Source organism: Rhinolophus ferrumequinum, chromosome 10 (genome assembly GCF_004115265.2).
Source record: "Rhinolophus ferrumequinum isolate MPI-CBG mRhiFer1 chromosome 10, mRhiFer1_v1.p, whole genome shotgun sequence".
Classification (NCBI taxonomy): Eukaryota; Metazoa; Chordata; class Mammalia; order Chiroptera; family Rhinolophidae; genus Rhinolophus; species Rhinolophus ferrumequinum.
In genome coordinates, this window is record NC_046293.1 from 6,244,640 (window position 1) to 6,268,634 (window position 23,995).

Sequence of the window (23,995 nt, forward strand, 5' to 3'; positions counted from 1 at the left end):
ATCCACCCTCTCTGCCACCAGAGGGAATCTTCTCAACCCCAGAAGCACAAATCTGATGACGCCATCATGTTCCTCATGCCCATCCCTGCCCTGGCTCCCGTCTCCCTTCCCTTGCACAGCTCACTGTGGGACCACATCCTGAGAAATTCTTCTCAGAGCCACCCCAGGTGGGGCTCCTCCTCGGGGACACCCCTGCCTGGCAGGCACACCCCCTTCTGCAGAGCTAGTGAACGCCAAGCATCCTCCTTGCAAGGCCAAGACTTTCCAGACAGCCTTTGCCAGAATCGTCCCCAACAAGTACCCATCCTCTGGGGGCCCCACACTCTGACTGGTTCACCGCAGACCTGGCTGCCGAGCTTTCAGAGAGGGAGTTCGCCAAACGAAATAAGCGATCACATTTCACTGACTCTAAGATGCCATCAACATTAAGTTTCACGATTAATTTAAGTACCACTAAGACAAAACACTGTCGACGCAACCAGGACACGCCGTAGTATAGAGGACACAGCCCATGTGTAGAGGTGTCAACGGGAGACAGTGTGTGTGTGTCTTAAATTGATGAACTCCAGCAACAAGCCATCCTTCCAGCTATGGATGTGGGAGGCCTAACGGCTCTGTAAGACCAGCGTGCAAGGGGCGTCAGCTGGAGCAGAGAACTGGCAAACCCAGCCAGGGTGGAGAGGTGCAGCCAGGTATCCGTGGAGCCCTCACCTGTGATGTGCAGCTGGTGCAGCCTGTGATAGGCCAGGGCTGCGTCCCGGGCACTGGCCTTAGCTTCGTCCTCAAAGCCTGCTGCGGTGGCCGGGGTGGCCCGCCGGCGCTGGAAGACCTTCTTGAGCAACCAGCGGACCAGGCGCAGCTTCTGCAGGCTGTAGCGGATCACGTTCCAGGAGAGGCTGCAGGCCAGGTCCAGGCGGGAGGTGGGCAGCGCCCGGCCCAACACCGACAGGCAGGTTTGCAGGTTGGCAGCGGCAGCCGCAAAGTCCCCCTAGAGAGCGGGAGCAGGTATAATGTGCACTGGCCTTACGGCGGGCTTTTTGTGTGTGTTAATAAAAATGTTTACTCTCCCTCCATTCTCCAGATTACCAGAGTAACACATGCTCATTGGAGAAAATCTGGGAAAATTCAGAAAGCTCTGAAGAAAGAGAAATCGCTTATAATCTTATGCCCTAGAAAGAATGACTGCTGACATGCTGATGTACTTCCTCCCAGCCTTTCCACTAAATTGGGGTTGTACTGTGTTCTATCTTCAAGGCAATACTCTACGGAGTTTCCCACAGTACGTAGCTTTCATACAGTAGATGAGAACGTGAATTTAGACAACAAACTATGTGACATTTTAGGTTCTCAAAGTGTGGTCCCTGGAGACCAGTGGCATCTGCCCCTGGGATCATGCAAATTCTTGATGCCCCTTCCCCCTACCTACTGAACCCACAACCTCTGGGGTTCGGGCCCCCCAGGTGACCGCTCAAGTTTGAGGACCACAGTTTTCGGCAAACACACAGCTAAACGCTAACCAAGGATGTGGATGAACCACTCTGCCAAGCTGGGAGGGTCTGTGCAGAATCTAAAGCCCTGCAGCGGAGCCCGTTCTCCCTCTGTTTCATTACTGAGAAGCAAGTCAACTCTCCTCTCCTTGCCCACATCACCGTGGGGAGGAGACCTGTACTTGCCTTCCTGCATCATTACAAGGGGACAGCGGATGACAACGCTCTTACAGTGACAATCTCTAAGGTGGTGGTGTCTTTCCAGACAGGAGAAGCAGCCGTACTTGCAGATTCTGAAGGAGGCGGCCTTTCTTTGTGCCCGTGGCTCCTCATTCCCTCCTTTCCCATGAAGGCTGGCTGGTCCCAAGACTCAGGCTTTGGCCGTCGCCTCTTCTGACTCACCAACCCAACTATCCCGGGGCACCCTCCAACACAGCTGGTCCCAACCCGCCTCGTGCCCAGGGCCGGCCTCCTGCGCTTCTCACCGTCTCACCGCACTTCCAGACACCACGGCTTCAGACAGCCCACCTCATCTTCCAACTCCCCTGTCTTTGAGTCAACGTCTCTTGTCACTTTCTTTCCATTTTACAGCTCCAATCTTTCCTGAATTCCTGCCTGTCCTCTCAATTCCATGTCCTTGTCACCTCCCCCTGGCCTATTCTAAGCGTCCCCTACTGGCTCCCATGCATTTTGTGTCTCCCTCCTCCAACCCATCCCTTATACAGCCACCAGAAAGATATTCTAAACACAAACTGGAACCTGCGTCGACATTCCAGGAGCCACAGCCCAGGGCACGGCGGACACATCCAGGCTGCTCAATCAGATTCCCGCTGTGGGCACTGAGGTTTCAGGAGGGGACAGCAGGCCCCCGCTTTTCTGCTCAGGAGGTTCTGGTTCTTGTTCCTCCCGAGACGCTTCCTTCAGTGCTGTGAGTTTTCCCAGAATCCTTCCTATAAACTCTCTTTTGTTGATTTCAAAAGAAAGCTTTCAGCTAATTTTCCTGCTCAAAAACCTTTCTGGTTCTCCACAGAATTGGGAAAAAGCCCCAAATGAGTTCCTAGTGAAAGACGTCTCCAGTGTGGGCCCTAGCTGCACTACCAGCCTTAGTTCTCCTTTCTCCTCGCATTTCTGCACTCCAGACACACCCATCTACTCGCTGGCCCCCCAATGTCCCATCTCTCCATGACTTCTCCGCCACAGATCCTTCCTGCTCTTGTCTGCCCTGCTCAAGCCCCGGGTCCCCTCAGCCAGGACGCCTCTTCTGCCCCAGCTCCCGCAGCACTTTATTCTTCCTGTCATCTTGTGTCCATGGAATTATTTACCCACAGGTGACTATTAGGGGCAGGGTGCCTGCCTCCTTTCGCCTAACACAGGACCTAAGACAGGACTTTATTCAGTGTGGTATTCAACACAAGTTGCTGAGTTCTCAGCTGAGCTTGGGGGAAGAAGGGGGAAAGTGGATGGCAGAACTCACCCTGGCGAGGTCCAGGTCTGCCTGCTTCCGGTGCCTCCAGAAGGTGACGGAGGAGCGTGAATGTGGCTGGATCACTGGCTCCCCGTGGACCAGCAGCTTCACAAAGACGCTCAGGACAATCACACCATTCACCAGCCACAAAAGGAGCGTTGGCATCATCCAGTCAAACCAGCCCCCAGAACCTAAAGAGCAGCGTCTCAGTTGACCCATGAGGAGGGGGCCCCCTGGAGCAGCCCTGGGGACCGCAGGGCACCTGACCAACCCCCAGCTTTGTGATGGAAAAGAGCCTTCTACCTCCTTTTCAGAAGAAAGGGCGGATAACAAGATTGCTTCATTACTAACGATGTCTAAGTACTTGGGATAGAAATAATCCATACAGGAGAATTTGGGACAATTCCAGAGCCTCAATAGAAACCCTGGAGCCCTTGTCATTAGGGAGCCGAGTGCCACAGAAACTCTTGCTGGCCAAGGGGCTTAGGCCACTGCTTTCACGACTGAGGCAAAAACACCACATCCTCCTTCAAATAGGTTAACTCCCCACCCCGTTCCCATCCCCAGGGAATGACAGGATGGGTTCCTGATTTGTTTTGCTCTTTCTGACTGAACTCGGGTTTGCTGTTACTTCCAAAATGTGAGTTATGCCAGTTCCTCTCAGAAGCCAGGAGGTGGGGGCCCACTACCAAAGCCCTTTGGGACCTGCTGGCCGAGCTGAGCAGTCTGCACCCAGGGCCTGTCTCCTCCACAGCAGCTGGGGTGGCACGAGGGCCCTCCACCAACCTGACTCAAGTGACAGTATGCTGCGTCCCGAGCCTGAGTATGGGTGCTGGTCAGAGTCGTGGGCCCCTCCCCACTGCAGCAGGGCAGTCAGGGGGTTAAAGGAGAGGCACAGGAAGGTGAGGAAACACAGCAGGATTCGCGAGCGGTCCACCATCCCCAGCGCTATGGGAGGAGAGTCCGGTTCATCTTTGACCTTCAAAAAATGGCCAGAGATTAAAATGAATGATACTGCATAAATTTCTATTGCATTTTACTTTTCTATACCGGGGGTGCCAAAAAAATGTATACAAGTGGACACTTTGGTCAATGTTGCTCAAGCAGTAGTTCGCCGTCATCAGAAGTGTCTAGATGCTGATGGCAACCACTTTGAGCACCTCTTGTCATTGCAGAAGTCAAACGTAACTTGTGTTCATCTTTTGTTATCAGTTTATACGGAGTGTTACAATTTTAACAGTTTTTCCCTTTCTTAAAATGTGTATACATTTTTGGGGGCACCCTCTGTATATATCAGAATCAGTTTGTGAGACTAAATTCAAGACTATTAAGTCAGACAGGAGTAAAGCCAGGAGGGAACTAAGAAGTCCATAATCGTCCAACTGCTGCTCAAACACCGGAGCACTCACCCTCTGGCCACCTAGGCAAAGAACATGTTCTAAAGACCAAAGGTCGATGAGTTGTGCTTTGAAAATAGAGCTCCATCACAAGACAGCACCCTGCATGATTCTGTTTCTGTGTAACTCCGCAACAGGCGAAACTAACCTAAGTGACAGAAAGCGGAGCAGTAGTTGTCTGAGGCTGGAGGGGGGTGTGTGAACCTGCAAAGGGGTACCAAGGAGCTTGGTGGGTGACAGAAATATTCCATCTGATTATAGTATTAGTTACTAAGTGTACACATGATAATACTGAATGACACCATAAATAAGTATACTTTACTGCACACAAATTACACCTCAGTAGTGTTGATTGAGGACCATACTTTAGTGTGGATCTATGCATAGGAGCTTGCCTGTTCTAAAACTATGATGTTGCCTTTTTTCCTGCCCATTTTACAGAGGGAGGACTGGAGCAAGAGGCCTTGCCCACCGGGGGAGCCCACAGAGAGGGAGGGAGGAAAGCTGGAGCTGGAACTCTCCTGACGCCCAAAGTGTACACATCATGCCACTCCTTTTCAATATTTAAAAACCATTTGAAAATTTCTTCCGATGTTCACATACCTAGCTAATTCAACGTATACATCGCATAGCCTTTTGTTATCAAACAAATATATTTATAAAATATTTCAAAAACAGAGCTTCCTTAGTAAAATTAAGTACACATACTATGACCAGTGTGATCAAAAACGTACACTGGAAGGGAAACCTGGGCTTTCCGAGTCAGAAAGCGCCAGAGTCCAAATACAGTACAGACAGACCCAGTGGTCTCCGCAGGTTCCTGATCTTCTTTTAACCAACTCCATTAAACAATTGCCAGGGGCTTTCTTAGTCTATCAAAGGCCCTTGGCTGGAACATTATTTGTCAGATTGCAAATTGTAATCATCTCTGGAAGAGGACCCAGAGGCAGCCCTATCCTAAACCAACGGATGAACCTCACAGAGTGGTCTTGCCAGGCCCATTACGGGCGAGGGTGCCTCCAGCACCCTCCATAAGGTGCCTCCAGCAATGCCTAGCACCCCCCGCAGCTGCTGTGTGTTCCTGCTCTGCATTTGGCCCTCATTCCTCTCTGAAGGGCTCTTTCAACAGAGACCAGTTAAACAGGACTACATTGAACCAGTTATACTACCTCTGTGGAGGGAAAATAGTAGGGGCTGTTTCCCGCCCCCAGAGTCAGTTTTTCTCTTTATTCCCCAGGGCCTGGCTAATTTCACACACTTCCCAGTCCTTTCCAGTCCAGGACCTTTGCACACGGGGCAGCCTCCCCACTACCAACTTAGAGGAGATGGGAGAGATCCCGGGCTTAGGGGATTTCAAAAGCTTATACCTTTGCCTCATCCAACAGAGGGCTTCCGGGCTCAGAGTCGATGGAGTAGGGGGAGAAGCCGGCCTGGGACCCCGAGTCAGAGGCCGGAGGGGACATCAGAAGGACATTCTGATTAAAGTCATCCATCTTTAGGTCCACGTCATTGTCCACCAGGCTGCCTAGGTCGATGCCCTTCAGGAGTTCTGCAAAGAAAACGCCACCTGGCAAATGGCCCGTTTTTACAGAGCCCCACCTGGGCCCAAGGTAGGGCAAGGGGCGAGGGCCCCTGTACCTGCTCCACCCCTGGAGGCACCTCGTATGTATCTGTGGGCCCTCCCAGTGCCCAGCACAGGACTTCTCCTGTAACCAGGAGGTCTGACAATGAGAACACTCACTGTTTTTCTGACTTGCCAGCTTCAGCACCATGTTCTCCTGGCGCAGTTTGTGATTGACCTGCTGTAAGTATTTGATGTAGTCAATGGCCTTTCTCAGGACGCCAGACTTGTGCATCTGGGAAGGAAGATGGGTGGAAACACAGTGGCATCAGAGCAGGCAGCACCGTGAGGAGAGCAGAGGCCTAGAGCTCTTGAGGGGAGAGCCTGGCTCTGGAATAGGAGGGGCTGGGTCCAGATGCTGGCTCCTCCCACTGATGAGCTGTGCTACCAGGACAAGTGGCTTGCTATCTCTGAACCTCACTTTCCTCCTCCTTCAAACAGGGATAATGATGATTATATAAATTATAGGCTTGTGGTGAGGGCTAAATAAGGTGATACATGTAAAGAGTTTAGCTCCTCGCCTGGCACATAGTGACACTTGATAAATAAATTTAGCTATTATGACTACTTCCTATAATAATCCTAGCACCAAACAGACTTTAAGAAAAACAAATGACAAAAAAACAGAGCACTGTTGGATGGTTATCTTAAGTAAAGGTATATTAGTACCTTTCAGATCTGTTGGCATCAAGGAGAGTTTTCTTTCAAAATAGAGGTGAGACAAAAGAGAATAGGTGAAAAAAAAAATTATGCGCCAGAAGACATATTCATTGAAACACCAGAAATTGATGAAAAATCAATTTCCTCTATTTGCTGTTGATCAAAGACCCAATCTCCAGTTTCTCTCTTCCCTAACAGGTAGAAATATTGCTAGCTGCCCTGAACACAATTAAATGTATGCCAGCAATGCTATAGGCTGACTCCAGAGTACACACAGTTGTGTATCTGGCCCCCAGGGAGTGGCAGGAGTTCCTCTGCCTGTGACTTTGGGGTTCATGATCCCTGCAGACAGGGGTCAAAGGTCCAGGCAGGCCACTGTCTAACCAACCTCCAAAAGTCCCCTTCTGTTGGTTAATATTTTGTAATCTTGAAAAACCCCAACATGATTTAAATAAGAAAGCACCTCTAACTCCAGCCTGGAGATTCCTAAATTCCGGAGGCAAAGACAAGTAGAGGGGAGATGGAGGGTGTGAAACACCATTTTCCTTGGCACTTACCTTGGCATCTGTCCCCATGACCAGGTCCTTCAACTCGATGATTTTGTCATTGATGGAGGAGCGATATCGCTTCTCAATGATGTTGTGTGTCGTCCGTCTTTCTCCTTCTTTGGGGGGCTCGAGCTGCTTGACTCCCCCAGGTACCTGCTTAATGGGCACTTTCTCTTGCCCCATCATCACAGGCATTGTGGTCAGAATGGTCCCACTGCTGCCCACGAGGGTCTACAACAGGCACAGACACGGCACAATCACCCTGCGGTTCGTCTCGTAAGGTAACCTCACAAAACAAACTTGTAGCCTTGGCCACGTGGCATCAGCTGGCAATGCTCCGCATGGTCTGAGACCCTTTCTGGGTTAAGTCAGGCCCCCACGAGCCTGAGGAACCACAGCACCTCAGTTACTATGCCCCTTTTAGAATCACTGTCCACAAATCGCACTTCAATAGGGTTAATGTGGAAAAATGTGTCTTCCCCTTTGATCTAGGAGTCCAGAAACTAGTCATACGATCTCTGCTTTGCTGTCAAACCATGATCCACCTCTGAGCCCCGCATACAGCTCACCACAACCCTCTGGCCCCAGGGAAAACTTTTTCCTAGTGTATGACACAGTTCCCCTCTCACATGACAATTAAGCAACTTACTGCATTTCCTTAACAATTTGGCCACCAAAAAGCTCAAGGGCAGCAATGACGGTATCATCAGAGCCATCTGATCAAATAAGTAGGCCAACCACAGAGATTTCCCCCATTTCCCCCCTCAAATCCACTTTCCCGCTTCTATTTTTACTATTTAATTTTGTTCAATAAATGGCCTCAAATATCCAAATGACCAACGAACAAATAAAAAGCTGCTCAATTTCATTAGTTATCAAGAAATAATTCATATATAATAAAATCCACACATTTTAAGTATACAGCTTGATGCATTTTCACATATGTACACACGTAAGTAACTAAGGTAACCCAGACCGAGAGACAGAGCGTTTCTACGCTTAGAAAGTTCTCTCGTGCCTCTTCCCAGTAACGCCTGCCCTTTCCGCCTCTTGTAATCTGCTCTGACGCCTATCACTATAGCTTAGTTTTGCTCTTCTTGAACTTCATATAAATGGAATCTTTAGCATGAGCTTTCCTGATAGGCCTCTTTTGCTCAACATATTATACTATTTCTGAGGTTCATTCATGTAGTTGTGTGTATCAATAGTTCTTTTTGGATGGACTTTTGGGTGGCTTCCAGTTTGGGCTTTGATAAATCAAGCTTGCTTTCGAATTTTCATCACCTTTCACTCTGTCAGACTCTCTTGCCACAAGATACTAAAGTGGCTGAAACCGTACAACTGAGGGTTGGGTGCCTTCCAAGTCCCTCACCTTGGAGCCCCTCCCTGCCTAGTGGGCCTAGGACCCTTCAGAAGCCAAACCTCCATCAGCAGGACATAGAGGCAGCCGGTCCTGTGTAGAGCTGTCGCCCAGGAACTGGGACTCCTCTGCTGTTCCCCTCCCACTCCAGACCCTGGTATTCCCATAGAACACACACTGGTGCAACGTCTCAAGGGGAAAAGAAACTAAGGGGGTGATATATGCAATTCGACGGATACATTCCATAAAGCTTCTGTACCTACTCAGCATGCAGACGCTTGTTAACATATCTGGGGCCTAACACCTCCCAGAAAGGAGGCGGGGGGCAGGAGGGAAGGTGGCTCTTACTGGTACTTGCAGGGCAGCTGTCTGGAGGGGGGCAGTGAGGGCGGTGAGGGCCGGGTTCTGGACTGTGGCCATGACAGGGCTGCCATCTGTCTTCAGTGTGGTCAAAACAAGGGAATCTGTCTTGATGATCTGAGGCTGCACCAGGACCTGGACGGGAAAGGAAGAAAAGGAAAAGGAAGGTAGCATTATTTTTCTATTTTGCATTAGCTTCTTACTGCATAGGCTCTCGAGGAAAGAAAGAGAAAACAAAATTTCCATGAACCTGAGAATACAGCTTGAAGACTGGGCTGAGGGGGAGAAAGAAGAGTATAGCTAAAGAGGGTCCGGAGTTTTAAGGCTGAAAGACTTCGAGAAGAGCAGTGCCCATGGCCTAGCAGGGGAAGAGCAGCCCTAGCGTAGGGTGGATGATGACAGGGAGAGAGGTCTGATTTTGGACCAACTCAGGAAAGCTAGGAACCTGGCTGAGAAGCAAAAATGATAAACCAACATTTGTTTAAACTTTTATTTATTTAAGTGTGTTTTTATAGGACCCATCAGCTCCAAGTCAAGTAGTTATTTCAATCTAGTTGTGGAGGGCGCAGCTCACAGTGGCCCATGTGGGGATGGAACCAGCGACCTTGTTAAGAGCACTGTGCTCTAACCAACTGAGCTAACTGGCTGCCCAAGATTTTTTAAGATAAATTACTTTGTTAGTAAGAAAGTGCAGTCCACTATGATACGTGACTTAAAAACATTTTGGCACCTCTCTTTCCAGTGCTAAACCCATTATCTGCATAAATGAGTCAATCACTCCACTGGCGTTTACTGAGTCTTTGGGAGACCAGTGTGCACCCTCAGATGGGATCTCAGCCAGGTCTCTATACCAAGCTCATTGGGGCCTTGCAGGGACCAGGCACTGATATCCACCCAACAAGCTGCTCCCTTTCACTCTGATGGGCTTTCTTAGTAAGCAGACCACATCTTCAACTGCAGATCAGCCAACAGCCCCAAGCAGTGCCTCCCCGAGCCCTTGCCAGCCACCTACCGGGACCTGCTGCACCTGGGGCGCAGCGACTGTCTGCACCGTGGCCGGGGCGAGGGTCTGCAGTGTGCCATTGGCCGTCTGCGTCAGCACCCGCTGGGCCTGCACTGTCTGCACCTGCTGCTGGATGGTGACTGGCTGCACCTGGGAGGATGTCACTAGGCTTTGGACTTGAGGCTGAAGGACTTGGGAGAAGAGAAAAAAGTCACACGGACGAGGAATGCACTCACTGTCACTGTAGCTGCAGCAAAAACCCACGATGGAATGCCTCATAATGGTCCCGAGTCCCCAGCTGCTGCTGCTGAAGACACGCACAGCTGTTTACAAGCTGGTCTAGATAACAAGAACATCCCAGAAGGGCTGCATCAATTTCTGAGGGAACGAGCACACATTGTTTTATTACTCTGGATGCTGGGGTGGAGGTGAGGGAAGCTCATCAGAACAATGACTTCTCCCCGCAAGGGAGTTAACAGATGTTGAGAACCAGCAACTCCCAGCGCTTCATTTCCTCCTATGAAACAAATGGAAAGTGTACTTTGGGGGTGACTGTCTCAGCTTTCTGCCTTGATGCCTCCCCCCAGCCACTGAACCCTGGAAACCCCCTCAAGAACTGTCAGAGAAGTTCCAATCCCACCCGGGGCTCCCCATAGGGCAAGAGGGCAATCTAGTGAAAAGGCGCTGGGCCACCGCTTGCCATGGGAAGTCATTCAGTCACTCAACAAACGGACAGCTCACTAGGAAGGCTGCTACTCGGAGACCTAGCACTTATATTAAAAGTTGTATTTCCTCTCCGTAGTGGCTGCTCGGGAGGTGTTTGCTGAATGAATGGTTCTCAGCTGAGGAGAGAGGAGCCGAAAGCTGGCTGTTGCCTGGGTGAGTTTCAAGACTAATTTTACTCCAGCCTCCACCTCTAGTTACCAAGACAGCCCTCGGTCTACTCTGCTTGTTGGATTTTTTGACCAAGTGTCCTCCAGGCAGACACAATAGATATTAAGGTATTTGAAGAGGCAGAGTGTGAACTGTTCCTGCATCACCGTTCTTACTGCCAGTTACCAAAACCTCATGCAGACAGAACCAAATCGATAGATTCTGTCACTCCCAGAGGACAGAACTGTATACCGCCATCTACCTCGGAAGTATCGGGAAACTGGCACAGAAACTTCTGAACCAACCCGTCGCTATCATATCTGACTCCTGAGTCACCTTGAAAGCTGGTGGCTGCGTTCTGGTATATCAGAGGCTGCTGGATGATCCTTGTCTGGGGAGCGGTGCTGAATGTCGGGGTGATCATTACGGTCTGCTGCTGCAGCTGAGCTTGAGGCTGGGGCTGGGGGCGGGGCTGAAGGACAGGAGTTGCCCTTGGCGGAGTGAGCACCGCGGTGGGGGAAACCTTGACCTGCAGGGCTGGAGCCTGGGGGGAGGTGGCCGAGGGAGAGAAGGAAGGCAGTGGGACCTGGCTGAAGGACCGCTGCAGTAAGGGGTCCCCGGCTCCGGACCCGCCGCTGCCGCCGTTACTGCCGCCGCTGCCGTTACTGCCGCCGCCACTAGCACTGCCGCTGGGGAAGGAGCTACACAGCTGCTCTGAGAACAAGTCAGGGAACTCTCCCACTTGATTGCTGACAAACTGCAGCATTTCTGTGAACAAATGAAAAGGAGTCCATTTACTGCCATCCAAAATATCTATTAACTTTAAAATTCGCTCAAGAAACTGAGGCATCAAAAATATCCCCTGGCCTTCCCGAGACCACAGCAGAAATGGGTCAGGAAACCCTCACCTCCCTCTTCATGGGGAATCACCCAGGCCAAAACGGCCAACCAGGGAACAGCAGGACAGGCCTTCGTCTGTTGAACTCTCCTTCACAGGCAGGCTCTGGGCCTTCTCTCTAAGATGGGCACAGCCCTGGGCACTGCTGGTACCCTTAGGAGCACCCAGGGACGATGAAGTTGGTGGCCCCCAAGTCATGATGGAAAATCATCCAGGAAATCCAGAACAGGGAAGTAAGTTGGCCAAGGTCACACAGCTCATCAGGACATAGCCAGGTCTCTGTGCCCCAGCTTTGTGCATTCACTGCCGGAAGGTCAGGGAAGAGCAACCTGGGTCCTGGACTCCATGCTTCAGAGGGCCCGCTCTGGCCCTCTGCTGGCTGTGTCCCCTCCCTCTGGGCAAAGAGTCTGTGGCGCCAACGGGATGTGTCCACCTGGAGACCATGCCCTCTGTCTAGATCATGCTCCAAGAACCTGGGACCCTGGAATTCCCGGCCCAAAGGGCCCGAGCCTGCTTCTAGGGCCTCTTCCCTTGGTTCACGCCCTTAAAAGTTTACCAAAAGCAAACTCAGTCCATGACTAACAACTGACCTCTCATGACCCCTTCCTCCTCAGAGGGCTGCTCCCCATTAGAAGTCTGGAGCCTCAGCTTTGTCCCAGGTATTTTCAGATCTACAATTCTCTATGCTGTCCACATCTCCCCTTCTTTCCTTTCCAATACATTCCCAAAAAGCTACCGAACGGTGGTAACCCCCCTCTCCATACCCTCACGGCCACAGGATGCTCTGATTTGGTACCAAAATAAAAAACAAATAATACCCCCCCCAAAAAAAAACCAACACCGTCTCCATTAATTTCCCCAAACCTCCACCAGCAAGTCCCTCCCAGGTCTCTAACAGTGTGTGTGTGTGTGTGTGTGCGCGCGCGTGTGCGTGCGTGCGCGCGCGCGCGGTGCTGGGCTGTGAAGTCTTATGTTAGGCAGAATGCTACTGGGGCATTCTAGTGTGACCTCCACATAGGATAACTTGGGGCTTTCCTTCTAGTGTGACCTCCACATAGGACGACCGGAGTTTAGCAGCACTTTAAATGTCCAGTCGATTCAACCTGTTGGCAAAACAGCATCTCACAAGCAGAGAGCCTGCGCGGTGGTATTATTTACCAACACCTCAGCACTGCTCTGTCCCCACTCAGCCTGTCGTGTGAGAGGGAGAAAATGGGCAGACTGCCAGGTACTGTCCCTCGTGCCAACCAATTCCAATTCCTTCATACAGGATGAAACTAAGGAATGTCCTCAAACTCAGCACAAAATTTAAACAAAACACAATTCAGTGCAGACACATTCCAAGTACAACACAAGATTATAAAAAGCTGTAAGAAAATGATTAATAGAAACCTAACAATTGGTTGAGCTTTCCAGAATTCCCATAACACACTGGTTCTGGGGAACTGACACAGAGGCCTGAGATATGAGGCAAAAGAACATCTCTCCTGGCTGTTTCCTCCACAGGATGTTGAGGAGGGTGGGGGCCAGCGGTCTGGTAGGTGGGCACAGTCTTTGGCACTAAGGGGGAGGGGTCTCAAGGGTACCACCAAACCAGCTGTGAACGTGGGCAAGGCTCTTCTCTCTACCCCTCGGTTTCCTCGCCACAAAGGCTGCCTTACGGATATTCACTCAGCTTCTTTGTTGTGAGGATTAATAAGATAATCTATGCCAAGTGCTTGGTGAGGGGCAGACCTTTATAAAGGTCCCTGTTGGTGGTGCTTCTAAAGCATCCACTACACAGGCACTTGGCTCCACTTACGTTGACTCCTGAGTGCTCTCCAAAACCTTTTGTGGGGAAAACATAGTGGCGTGGTGAAGTAACCGCAGAGGTCACAAAGCTCAGTTCACACAGCAGGGTTAAGTGTCTGTAGGCAGATGGAATGCGACTATTTAAATTAAAAAAAGATAAATCCTTTTCAACCCACACTTGAAAAGCTCCAGTGGTGCTATTTCCAGCTGGTGGGCACTGGGCTGAGCGGCGCGGCCCGTTGAGACTCAACATAGGCAGGAAGAAGTACCAGGAAGAGGCTCTTGAGCCCTTGCTCCAGCAGGATGCACAGGCCTTCCCGCCAACCTGAACGAGGCCCACCCCAGACTCAGCTTTGCTCTGTAACTCCCAGCTACCCCCGTGGGAGCAGCCTAATGTCTCCTTGCTGTTCCCAGCTCTGATGACACAGGCTCTAATTTCTGCAGAGAGCCATGAAACCCAGAAAAGGCAGGCCTGGGAGGAGGCGCAGGTTTTATGGAGCCTTGAAAATGAAGTTCCAGTTTCTGCAAAATGAGCTCCGGCCCCCAGAGATGAGGGCCAGACACCGGCCTCTTTGGAGCTGAGCGCCACCCCCAGGCCTGCAAACAAACCCAAGCTCACTTCACAGGGGTGCTCCTGCTAGTTATCCTCCCCCACACCAAGCCACATTCCAGTTTTTAACTGCTTCTTAAACTAAGGGTTAAGTTGCTAATAAAGCAGGCTGGGCCCCAAGAAACTATACCTGGGTTTTGGGCTCTTTAAAAGCAGGTAACCAAAATCAGAGGCTTCAGCTGTCACCTGTGCACTGCAACCAGTCATTCAGAGAGCTCAAGTTCACGTGCGCTTTATGGAGCTCGTGACCTGGAAGTAACATAAATCACTTTGCCCTGCTCTCAGTCTAGCGGCATCTGCTTGCAAGTAAGGTAACTCGTAATCTGGGCACCTGCAAGTAAGGTAATTTGTAATCCGGGCAGATTGATTCTGGTCAGGAAGAAAGAATCTGAAGCCCCAAGTGGGGTAACATTGTCTCCAAAATGCAGTCAGCCAGTAGTCCTTTAGTGGGTATTTGTCACCCAGCCCTGTCAGGTGCCAGGAGAACTATTTTACAAAGGTTATTTATTCTTATATTTTGTATTTATCATGCACCTTGTGTTAGACAATGTTTAAAAATATTTTTCTTTTTTAAACCATAAAAGTAACTTATTCACTATAGAAAAATTTAGAAGTGAAAAAAATAATAAATAAAAACCATCTAGCAATTCCACCTCCCCGAGACACCCACTGTCACTGTTTTGGTGTGTGTCTATCCAGACTCTTTCCTATCCAGGGCTTGTTCGTACACAAGCATGCCCATATGTGTGAATGGTTTTAGGAAAACGGGATCATCACAGTGAAGATGCTATTTTGGACCCGGCTACCTTTGCTTAGTAAAGCCTGAAGAATATTCACTGTCAACCATTATGGATACTGGATATCACATCATCCTTTCTGAGAGTCCCACATTATTGTATTGTACAGTATTGTATGAATTTATTTAATTTTTATTGGGGAATATTGGGGAACAGTGTGTTTTTCCAGGACCCATCAGCTCCATGTCAAGTGGTTGTTTTCAATCTAGTTGTGTGTGGGGGCGTGCAGCTCACTCCAAGTCAAGTCGTTATTTTCAATCTAGTTGTGGGGGGCACAGCTCACTGGCCCATGTGGGAATGGATCCGGCAACCTTGGTGTTATGAGCACTGTGCTCTAACCAGTGAGCAAACCAGCCGCCCCGTATTGTATTTATTGTATTGTATTGATGCACTCGAATTTAATGATTTAGTGATGATGGATGGGTGTTTTCAACTTTTCAGCATTATTAACAACTCTTACAAAAATCTTGTACAAAAATCTTTTCACACTTATCTGATTATTTCCTTAGGATAAATTTCTAGCAGGTACATGGCTGAGTCAAAGGACAGGCATGTGTGCTTTGGAAAGCTTACAACAAACAATCTCTGCTCCTGCCAGCGTTTCCCCACATCTAGTTCTGTTCATCACATAGCAGGGAAAATGATGTAGCACTGTTTTGAGTTGCATGAATGAGCACTATATGAGATCGAATATCTCTCCTCCCTATTTTATTGGCCATTTGTATTTCTTCCTTTGTAAATTGTCTGCTCTTGACTTTTACCCATTTTTTCTATTGGGTTGTCTCTTATGGATTTGAAAAATTTCATATACTATGGATATTTGCTTTCTTATATATTTGCAAATATTTGCCACACTTTGTTACTTTTAATTTGTTCAGGAAAAAGAATGGCATAGTGATTAAGTGTTACCATGTCCTAGCCTTGTAACTCGGGGCAAATTACCTCTCTGAACTGGAGTTTTCTCACCCATAGAATGTGGTTAACAATTATACCTAACTCATGGGGTTGCTGGGAGGGAATTCACATAGAACCTACAGCACAGTGCCGGGCACTTATTAGCTAGTACAAGTCATTCATAGCGTTTTTTTGTTTGTTTGTTTGACTGTCAGTTTTGCTTTGACTCTTATTTTGAAAATGCAAATTTGTTCCGATGCCTTGAACATATTAGGGAACAATTTGAGCATAACATGAATCTTGTGTTTACTTACGCATGAGAAAAACACTAGAAAATGCAGAAAACCATACCCAGCTGAAATGAGCCGCGTAGGCAAAACAAAATGCACACACGCACTCACCTCAAACAACCACCAGTTCATCACGTCACTGCATGTATTACAAATAACCATCTATTCTCTATTACAAAGGTTAGAACTTTCCATCCAACTTCAGGTTGCCCTCCTCCCATCACTTCATAATAATAACTCACAAACTCTGACGTTCCAATGCCCATTTCCACAAGCAAACCAAAGCTCTTTTCAAGGTAAAGTGCCATGTTTATTTTAGTATTTATATATTTCTTAGCCACTTAACATCTGTAAAACTGTGCTGTTTGATTAGGTTCCTATCTTTTTTTTTAAAAAAAATCTATCTCCCTATTTATTTATTTTCTCCATCTTTTTTTTTTTGGTCACCTCTGAAGTTTTTGAGTGTTGTGACCCTAATCTCATTTCCCCCACAAGCCCTGTAGTTTTTACTGCATGATTTTACAGTATGGTGATTTTTAGGAATGTGTATGTTTCATTATAGCAAAATTGACTGTATACAAATTTTAATGTTGTGTAGTAAAAGGACATGGTTTTGTGTTACACTTAAAAAGTCCCATCTCCAAGGTCACAAGGATATTCACCTCAACTTTCTTCATTTAGTTTTGTACATCTTGTCGTTCACATTAGCTCTGCCCAACAAACACAGGAACCTAGAAATAAGCATGGTGTGTGGTATGTGTGGGGGAGAGGGATGTAAACACACAATCTGATTCCCAACAAGTATCCTTCTTGAGTGTCCTGCTTGCAAGCTGATGATCCAATCTCTCCTCCTAGGATGTTTTTTTCTAATAATTAAAAAAAGAAAATCTTAAAAGAAGAAAAAAAAAAATCAAATGTAGACCAGTATCAAACCTGAGGGTCAACAGTGAGAGAACTTTCCATTTCACCATCATTCTGCTTTGTGAGATGGCCAATGCTTTCTAAGGACCTAACACATTATTCACCCCCATTCAAGTCACCCAGAAGAGCAAGCAGTTAAGGAGTTGGGTGGCCTCTGTCCCCCACACCCTTCGATGCAGAAGCCCTGAAATGCAGGCAGTAACACAAGAGCACAGGGATACCTGACAAGCAACACGGCGCCTAAAATCACTCCAAACACCAGGGGGCACATTCAACTGTTAGGAAGCTCAGAGCGTGGGGACAGCTTTAGGTACTTCAAGAGGATTCTGGGTCACCTTTCTGGATGAAGGCAGTCTGGAGGAGGTGCCGAATGACACAGGATGGCAAACTAGTGACTCAGGCATCCTCTATTTTAAGTGAGGGATGAGCGAACTCCTTTTACTGGCAAAGAAACCACAAAGGAAACAATTGGGTGGGGAGGTAGGCTTTTTCAAATGCTGTGTTTCATAACATACACGTACTTGTATGTGTCATATATTCCTTTGCATATATCAAGTATTACATAATAAAATGAAACGTTTGAAAATTAAGAGAAAGAGAAGGCACAAAGGGAAGCCAAAGTCACTCTCAGATGGTCTTCTGGTCTGTTCTGCCTGGCTCTCTCTCAGGGGCAGCCTCACAGGGCACCAGCTAGATAGAAAGTTACATATTCACTTGTAGAAACCTGGCCAGTCCTGGCTTCCCTGATCCAACACAGCAGCGGACCTGAGCCAGCTCTGAGTTTCAACCGGAAGAGTGATCACCAGTCAGCACCACGTTCAATTGCTCTTTCTTCTTCTTCTTCAGTAGGAACCTCTGGCAGGCCTCCCGCCACAGTATCAGTTATCTCTGCTCCACTTCCATACGCTGCCTGATTTCCACTGCGGCCTCCTACTCAGCGACAATCATCGTGGTTGAGTATCCTGTTGGTCCAACAGTCTTTCGATCTCAATGTAATGTCTTGAACAAAGCTTCCTATCATTCGCTCCCTCCTACTCCAAGGGACTTCACTTCCCACTCATCTTTTCTCATTATCCACCCTGGAAAAGCACCCACTCCCTTTTCCACACATGCCTCTGGGTGGTGGGGAGGGGATCTCTCTCTGAACGTGATTACCAAGCCTCACCTTCTCTGCTTCTTACCACTTCTTCCTTTCTGGATTTCACAATTCTGTTTCAGAAGTACTTACAATTACTTTCACCAAGGACTCTCTTCCACCTCAGATCCAGTCATCTCTCAGCTCTTGAACCCAACTGTGATTTGTTAAGAAAAATGATTCGAACTTGAAAATGAGGGGGGAAAAAAAAAGGACAGCGTGCCATTGAAGTCACACTAGAGGCAGCCATGCCAGACCTGCCCACCTAAAAGTCACCTGACATTCTGTGGAAACACACTTGTTTGACTTTCTATTTACTACTGATTAGGCTCACATTCTGTCAAGTTAGATATTCACTTGTAGAAACCCGGTAAGTTGCAAATGATTTCTGTCTGGCAAAAAAGATAACCTTGAAGGCTTTGTTTTTACTGGCCTGTAGGACATAAACCAGTTTTGCATCTAAATTTGCAGTCTTACTCTTAAATTCTTTTTTTTACTATGTAAATATCAATTTCTTGCATTCTCCTGAGATCCAACTTTGTCACCCTGTTGGTTTCCTCATTTATAATGTTCATAAATCTTTGATATGTGGTAATGATACATTAGTATGTTTTTAACTTTTTAAAAATTTTATTGTGCTACATTACATAGTTATCTTTTTATTTAATTTTTTTACATTCATCTGTTAAGAGGTATTTTTATTTATTTATTTTTTTTAAGGAGGGCGCAGCTCACAGTGGCCCGTGCGGGGATCGAACCAGCAACCTTGGTGTTGTCAGCACCACGCTTTAACCAACTGAGCTAACCGGCCGCCCCTAACGTTATCTTTCTAAATGCTTTTCTTATATCTTGTGCTTCACAAGCGCATGGACAAAATCTTCCACTACCTTGTCCCTCTCCAAGCACTCTGGTAGTTAAAAAAACTGGCATCGACTCAATTAAATAAATAGTCCCCAAAGCAACTTTCGCGATTGCTATAAAAATGGCCATTTTGCTTTCTGAACCCAAACTGGAAGGGACTTATCACCTTACAATGGGGCAAGACAGTTTTGAAATTTAGATTACCCTGGGAAGTCTGGACAAACCTATGCAATTTCTGCAAAGCTTCTGCTTCTGGAGAAACAGGTGTGTGAATGGCAAAGGATTTAAATGTGCACCCACTGTGTGCTGGCCCAGAGATGAAAAAAACGCCCCCTGACCTCAAGGACTTGGTGAACGTGACACAACAGGTCTGTGGTGGTTGTCACAGCAGACAAGGAGAATATAGGGACCAGGATAAAATCACCACCTCCACAGGTTCAAGCAGCTTCGCAGCTTCCTGAGGGAGTGGGGCTGAAGGCAGATCAGGACACAGGTGCAGAAGCAGGGAACCTCAGCAGCCCAGGCTCAGAGGCATGGAGCTGCGTGGGGGCCACTGAAGAGAATGGGCGACCGGCAGGACACCATGCCAGGCAGGGAGTCAGGGCCACATCATGAGGGGCTCTGCAGGCTCATGGTAGTGACCTTGGTCTTTCTCCTTATTAAAGGAAAAGCCCTAGCAAGTCGTCCAACAAAGCTTTAGGGAGGAGAGTCCCTCCAGCTCAGTGGTTGCTCACCCTGGTTTGTACAGGGGGCTGCTGGCCTGTCCAGAGCCCCATAACACCATTCTTTTTTTTTTTAATTGGGGAACAGTGTGTTTCTCCAGGACCCATCGACTCCAAGTTGTCTTTCAATCTAGTTGTGGAGGGCGCAGCTCACGGGCCCATGTGGGAATCGAACCGGCAACCCTGTTCAGAGCTCGTGCTCTAACCAACTAAGCCATCTGGCTGTCCCCATAACACCATTCTTAATGAACTCATTAACAATCATTCTGAGCAAAAACTTGGGGCTCCATTCTGACTTGAGAGGACACTGTCAGAATAGCTGAAACAAAAACTCAGATAACCTGGTCAACTGATGCAGAGTCTTCTGAAAAGCCACTGAGGAAAAGTTACGTATGAGGTACTAAAAAATGATCGACAGCGGGAAACGAGCCACCTCCTAGGGACGTTGGAAAGAAGTGTGGCAAAGAATTACATTAAGGGAGAAAAGGAGGCTGTCAGAAACCGAAACCAAGAACCAACGGGAAAGCAAAACAGAGTGGGGAGCCCCAAGTTTAAATTACAGAGAACTTGGCTGGAGAACTGGATGCGTAATCAGCAGGACCAGGCTGCGAGTCCAGTGATGGAATCGCGGGGCTGCCTTTGGAAAACTAAGTCAGTTTTCCAAAGACTCAGTTTCTCTGCTTGTGACTATAGGAATAATCCAAACTCTGAGGGACATATATTGATATTTAGGAATATGTCCAGCATATAATAAAATGTATTTGATTCTGTCATAGGGTTGTTTTTTTTTAAACATAAATTTGAAAAGGGGGTATACCTCAGGTTAGAGTCCTTTGAATAAAAGCCAATGGTCACACTACTGATGTTTAAAAGCAAAACCAATTCAGTGACAAAGTTAAGAAACTGATTTTCTAATTAGAAATCACGTTTATATTTTATTTAAATGTACAAAAACTGAAATTATACTCATTTCATACTGCCTCTACGTGGACAACATAAGAGCAACCGCTGACACCCACTTAGTACATTACTACGTGGGTAATCCTGAGTATTATTATTCTACTTTACACGTGAGGAAAAGAAGGTTCAAAGAAATTAAACGATCTACGTATAAGTCCCCCAGCCCCCCCAATAAGAGCTACAAAATGGTTGAGCCGAGATTTGAATTTAGGTCTGTATTTAGGCTTGCCTGGGCCTCTCTTCTACGCATACTGTATTTCCTACAGAACATTTCTTGGATTTTACATTTATGCTCATCACGACTTGGAAGATGCAAGACAGACCTGGACTGACAATAAGTAAGAAGAATCTGGGGGTGTGAACTTAATATTGAACAATATTAGGTTTAATGTTAATGGAAGAAGATTAAGCTCGGGGTAAAACATGCATGTAACTGACTCATGGGCGAAAAGGAGCAGGAGATTGTTTTGCCTGGCTGTTGGTATTTTGCAAGTATACCTAATACAAATTATTAATTATTCTTCAAATGAGACCTCTACCTTGACAAGATGCTCCTTTCTAGAACAGTTTCTCTTTTTAAATAAAGAACAAATCAATAAAGATACATCCCTTAAGACATGTATTCAGCAGACATTAACTGACCCTACTATGTGCTAGCCACAAAATCAAATGCTTTCAAGAGGCACATGTTTTGGTGGAAAAACCCTGTGCAAACATCTGCCAGGGCTGGGTGCTAAGTGTTAGGATAAAAAGAGGGACCTGTTGGAATAAGTTGCTTAAAAAGCTTTTGTTGTTATGGATTTTTACTGCTATTTATCTCATGTTTGTGTGTGAGTACATGCATATTTACATACAAACTTTAAAAGTGATTTTTGTTACTGGATAAGAACTTCATTAGCACGGTCACCCAAGCTGTTTTTGCTTTTAACACTCTGCTAGCACTTTCACACACAATTGCGGTATATAATCTGCAAATCACCCTGTGACGCAGCTGTTTCAAGCACTCTTTTAAATGAATTAATATGTGTAAAGCACTCAGTACAGTGCCTGGCTCATAACGAGGTCTTAAAAAGTGGTAGTGGTGGTGGTGGTTGTCACACAGGAAGAAACAAGTCCAAGTCCGAAGGGGGGCAAAAGGCACACGGTCTCCAGCAGGTGGATAAGCGAGCGGCCCCCTGAGGTAGGAACCTACTCCCCCTTCTTCCAAGCCCCGAGCTCTTTCCACAAGCACCCTGCTCCAGACATCACCCCAACAAGCACACTTCCCAAAGAGGCAGGGCTCTAGCATGCTGAAGCCAACAACCAAGGCCCCCCCAAATCCCCGTCCATGCCAGAGCGTCACCCTGTATCCAGCCAGGGAACCAGGTCTCCAATCCTTACCTAACACAAATTAGGGGCATCAGACGAGTGGCACCCCACGTTTGAAAGGCTGTCCATCTTAGTCCATTTATGACTTTGAAATGCCTGCTCTTAGAAGGAGCTCAAGATTCTCCGAACAATTAAGAAGAAAAAACCTAAGTTAATCAGTAGCAGTAATAATAAACACAGTATAGTCGTTGGTAACATTTCCTGAGCTCTTACTACGTATCAACAATTATGTCAGGCACTGTGCATGGGTTTTCTCATTTAACGCCCACAACACTTTGAGGTGGATGCTATTATCATCTCCACTTCACAGTCAAGGAACAGGAAGCACAGAGAGGTTAAGTAACTTATCCAGTGTCACCCAGTCGGCAGGTGGTGGAGCTGGGATTTCAAGCCACGCTCTTAGCCACACGGTACAGATGCTTTGGTTCTATTACTGTACGGATGTCACCAAACGGAGCCTGGGGTCGGGCAGATGCTCAGGAAGTGCCTCGTTCAGGAGTGAGCTAGAACACCCCAAGCTCAGGAAGGGAAGGGGTGTCATCCCAACTTGCCCAAGTGTTTCAGGGCTCTTCGCCTGTTCCCACCCTGCACTGTGTTGTTCTCTCTCTCTCACCTTCCGGGAACAAGAGACTGAAAGTTGAGCAAGAGTGGGGAGTAAGACTCCAAAGAACCCATCCTGCATGATCCTGTTCTGGATAAGGGCCCTGAGCTTCACAACGCCAGGTGACTATCAACGGAGTCAGGCACAGCTGGAACTGTCCTCCTCGGGGCAGTCTCCAGAACAACCTTTCTCAGCCCTTAAACTATTCAGAAAAAAAAAAAACCCACAACCCCCCCACCCAACAACCCACTATTCTTCCTTTCCATTCATTACCACACCCTAAAATCTCCCTAAGACCAAGGACAAAAATAACACTTGCAAAGCAGGTTATTAAATCATGCTGCAAACATGCACCCAGCGCCTGGGTGCTATGGTGCTGGGAGCTGGAGGGCCCTGGGCGCCTGGTGTGGGACCCAGCACACACCATGGACTCCAAAGCGCTGGTTTCCTTCCCACCTCCCAGTCTCACAGGCAAAGGGTCGTCAGAGGAGAGAAAGGACTCTCCATGCTGGCAGGCAGTGGGAGCGGAGCCTAGAAGGATGAGCAGTTTTAAGAGTCAGAGAAGAGGGAAGGGTATTACAGGCAAAGGCAACAGTCTGAGCAAATCCACAGCACCAGGAAATGTCCTGCAAGTTGCTGAAGTGGAGAGCGTGGAACCGAGTGGAAAGATGGAGCTGCTTAGAGCTGGTGTGAAAGAACTTACTGGCAGGCACCGCACGGCATCTGATTTTTATGTCAGAGGCACAGCAGACGGGGTGGACCTCTGTCACTACTTGTTCTGTCGGTCCATCACCCAACCCTCCCGTCCCATCAGGATCCTGAGCTTCCTTGTGGAGAAGCTCCACAGGGTGATGTTGGGAGAAAAGGCTTCCGCCAGTCAGTTCTCACTAATGTACACTCCCACCAGGAGCGTGATTCTGCTGGGAGTGACCTAGGAAAGCCGGAACACGGCACAGATCACCATGGAGGCAGGGGCCTCACCTGGTTGTCCCGGGGCCAACCCCGGCTGGTTCCGGCCTGTTTTCCAAGCCCAGCTCTCCAGCTTTCCCATGCGGGCTAGCCACCGGCAGTTCTTGTTGCTTATCACCTATAGTCCTGATTGACACACAACAAACACAGTGAAGCCGGAGAAGGATCTGACCGGGAGTGTGTTTGAGAAAGATAACAAACATGAGTTAGCAAGAGCGCACATTGCAAATATTAATAGCTCACACACCCCAGCACCAGCACCGGTCAGGCCTTCCGAAAGGGCTCCTCTCTCCCACCACCCCTAAACCTCAGCTTACCACGTACCTCCACCAGCAGCCTCCCCGGATCCCACCTCTCCACTCGCTGGGTGCCCCTCCTGGACGCCGTCCCAGACCTTCCCGATG

The 23,995-nt window shown here is 48.0% G+C and overlaps 1 protein-coding gene and 1 non-coding gene across 4 annotated transcripts in view; both read right to left on the reverse strand.

Moving 5' to 3' along the window:
• Positions 1-23,995, reverse strand: part of SREBF2 (sterol regulatory element binding transcription factor 2) — a 52,404-nt gene that overhangs the window by 17,940 nt on the left and 10,469 nt on the right. Inside the window, exons 2-11 of one of the 3 annotated variants that reach the window (XM_033116728.1) lie at positions 14,204-14,322; positions 11,111-11,542; positions 9,911-10,092; positions 8,887-9,033; positions 7,188-7,409; positions 6,091-6,205; positions 5,717-5,898; positions 3,739-3,931; positions 2,962-3,143; positions 712-988 (exon numbers count right to left, since the gene is read on the reverse strand). In XM_033116728.1, coding sequence (XP_032972619.1) covers positions 712-988; positions 2,962-3,143; positions 3,739-3,931; positions 5,717-5,898; positions 6,091-6,205; positions 7,188-7,409; positions 8,887-9,033; positions 9,911-10,092; positions 11,111-11,540 — 1,930 coding nt within the window. In that variant the 5' untranslated portion in view covers positions 11,541-11,542; positions 14,204-14,322. Of the gene's footprint in view, positions 1-711; positions 989-2,961; positions 3,144-3,738; positions 3,932-5,716; positions 5,899-6,090; positions 6,206-7,187; positions 7,410-8,886; positions 9,034-9,910; positions 10,093-11,110; positions 11,543-14,203; positions 14,323-23,603; positions 23,689-23,995 lie in introns of those variants that run through there. The other 2 variants (XM_033116727.1, XM_033116726.1) reach the window with 2 other exon arrangements.
• Positions 18,848-18,921, reverse strand: TRNAV-GAC (transfer RNA valine (anticodon GAC)). Its single transcript has one exon. It is a non-coding gene; the product is annotated as a tRNA-Val (tRNA).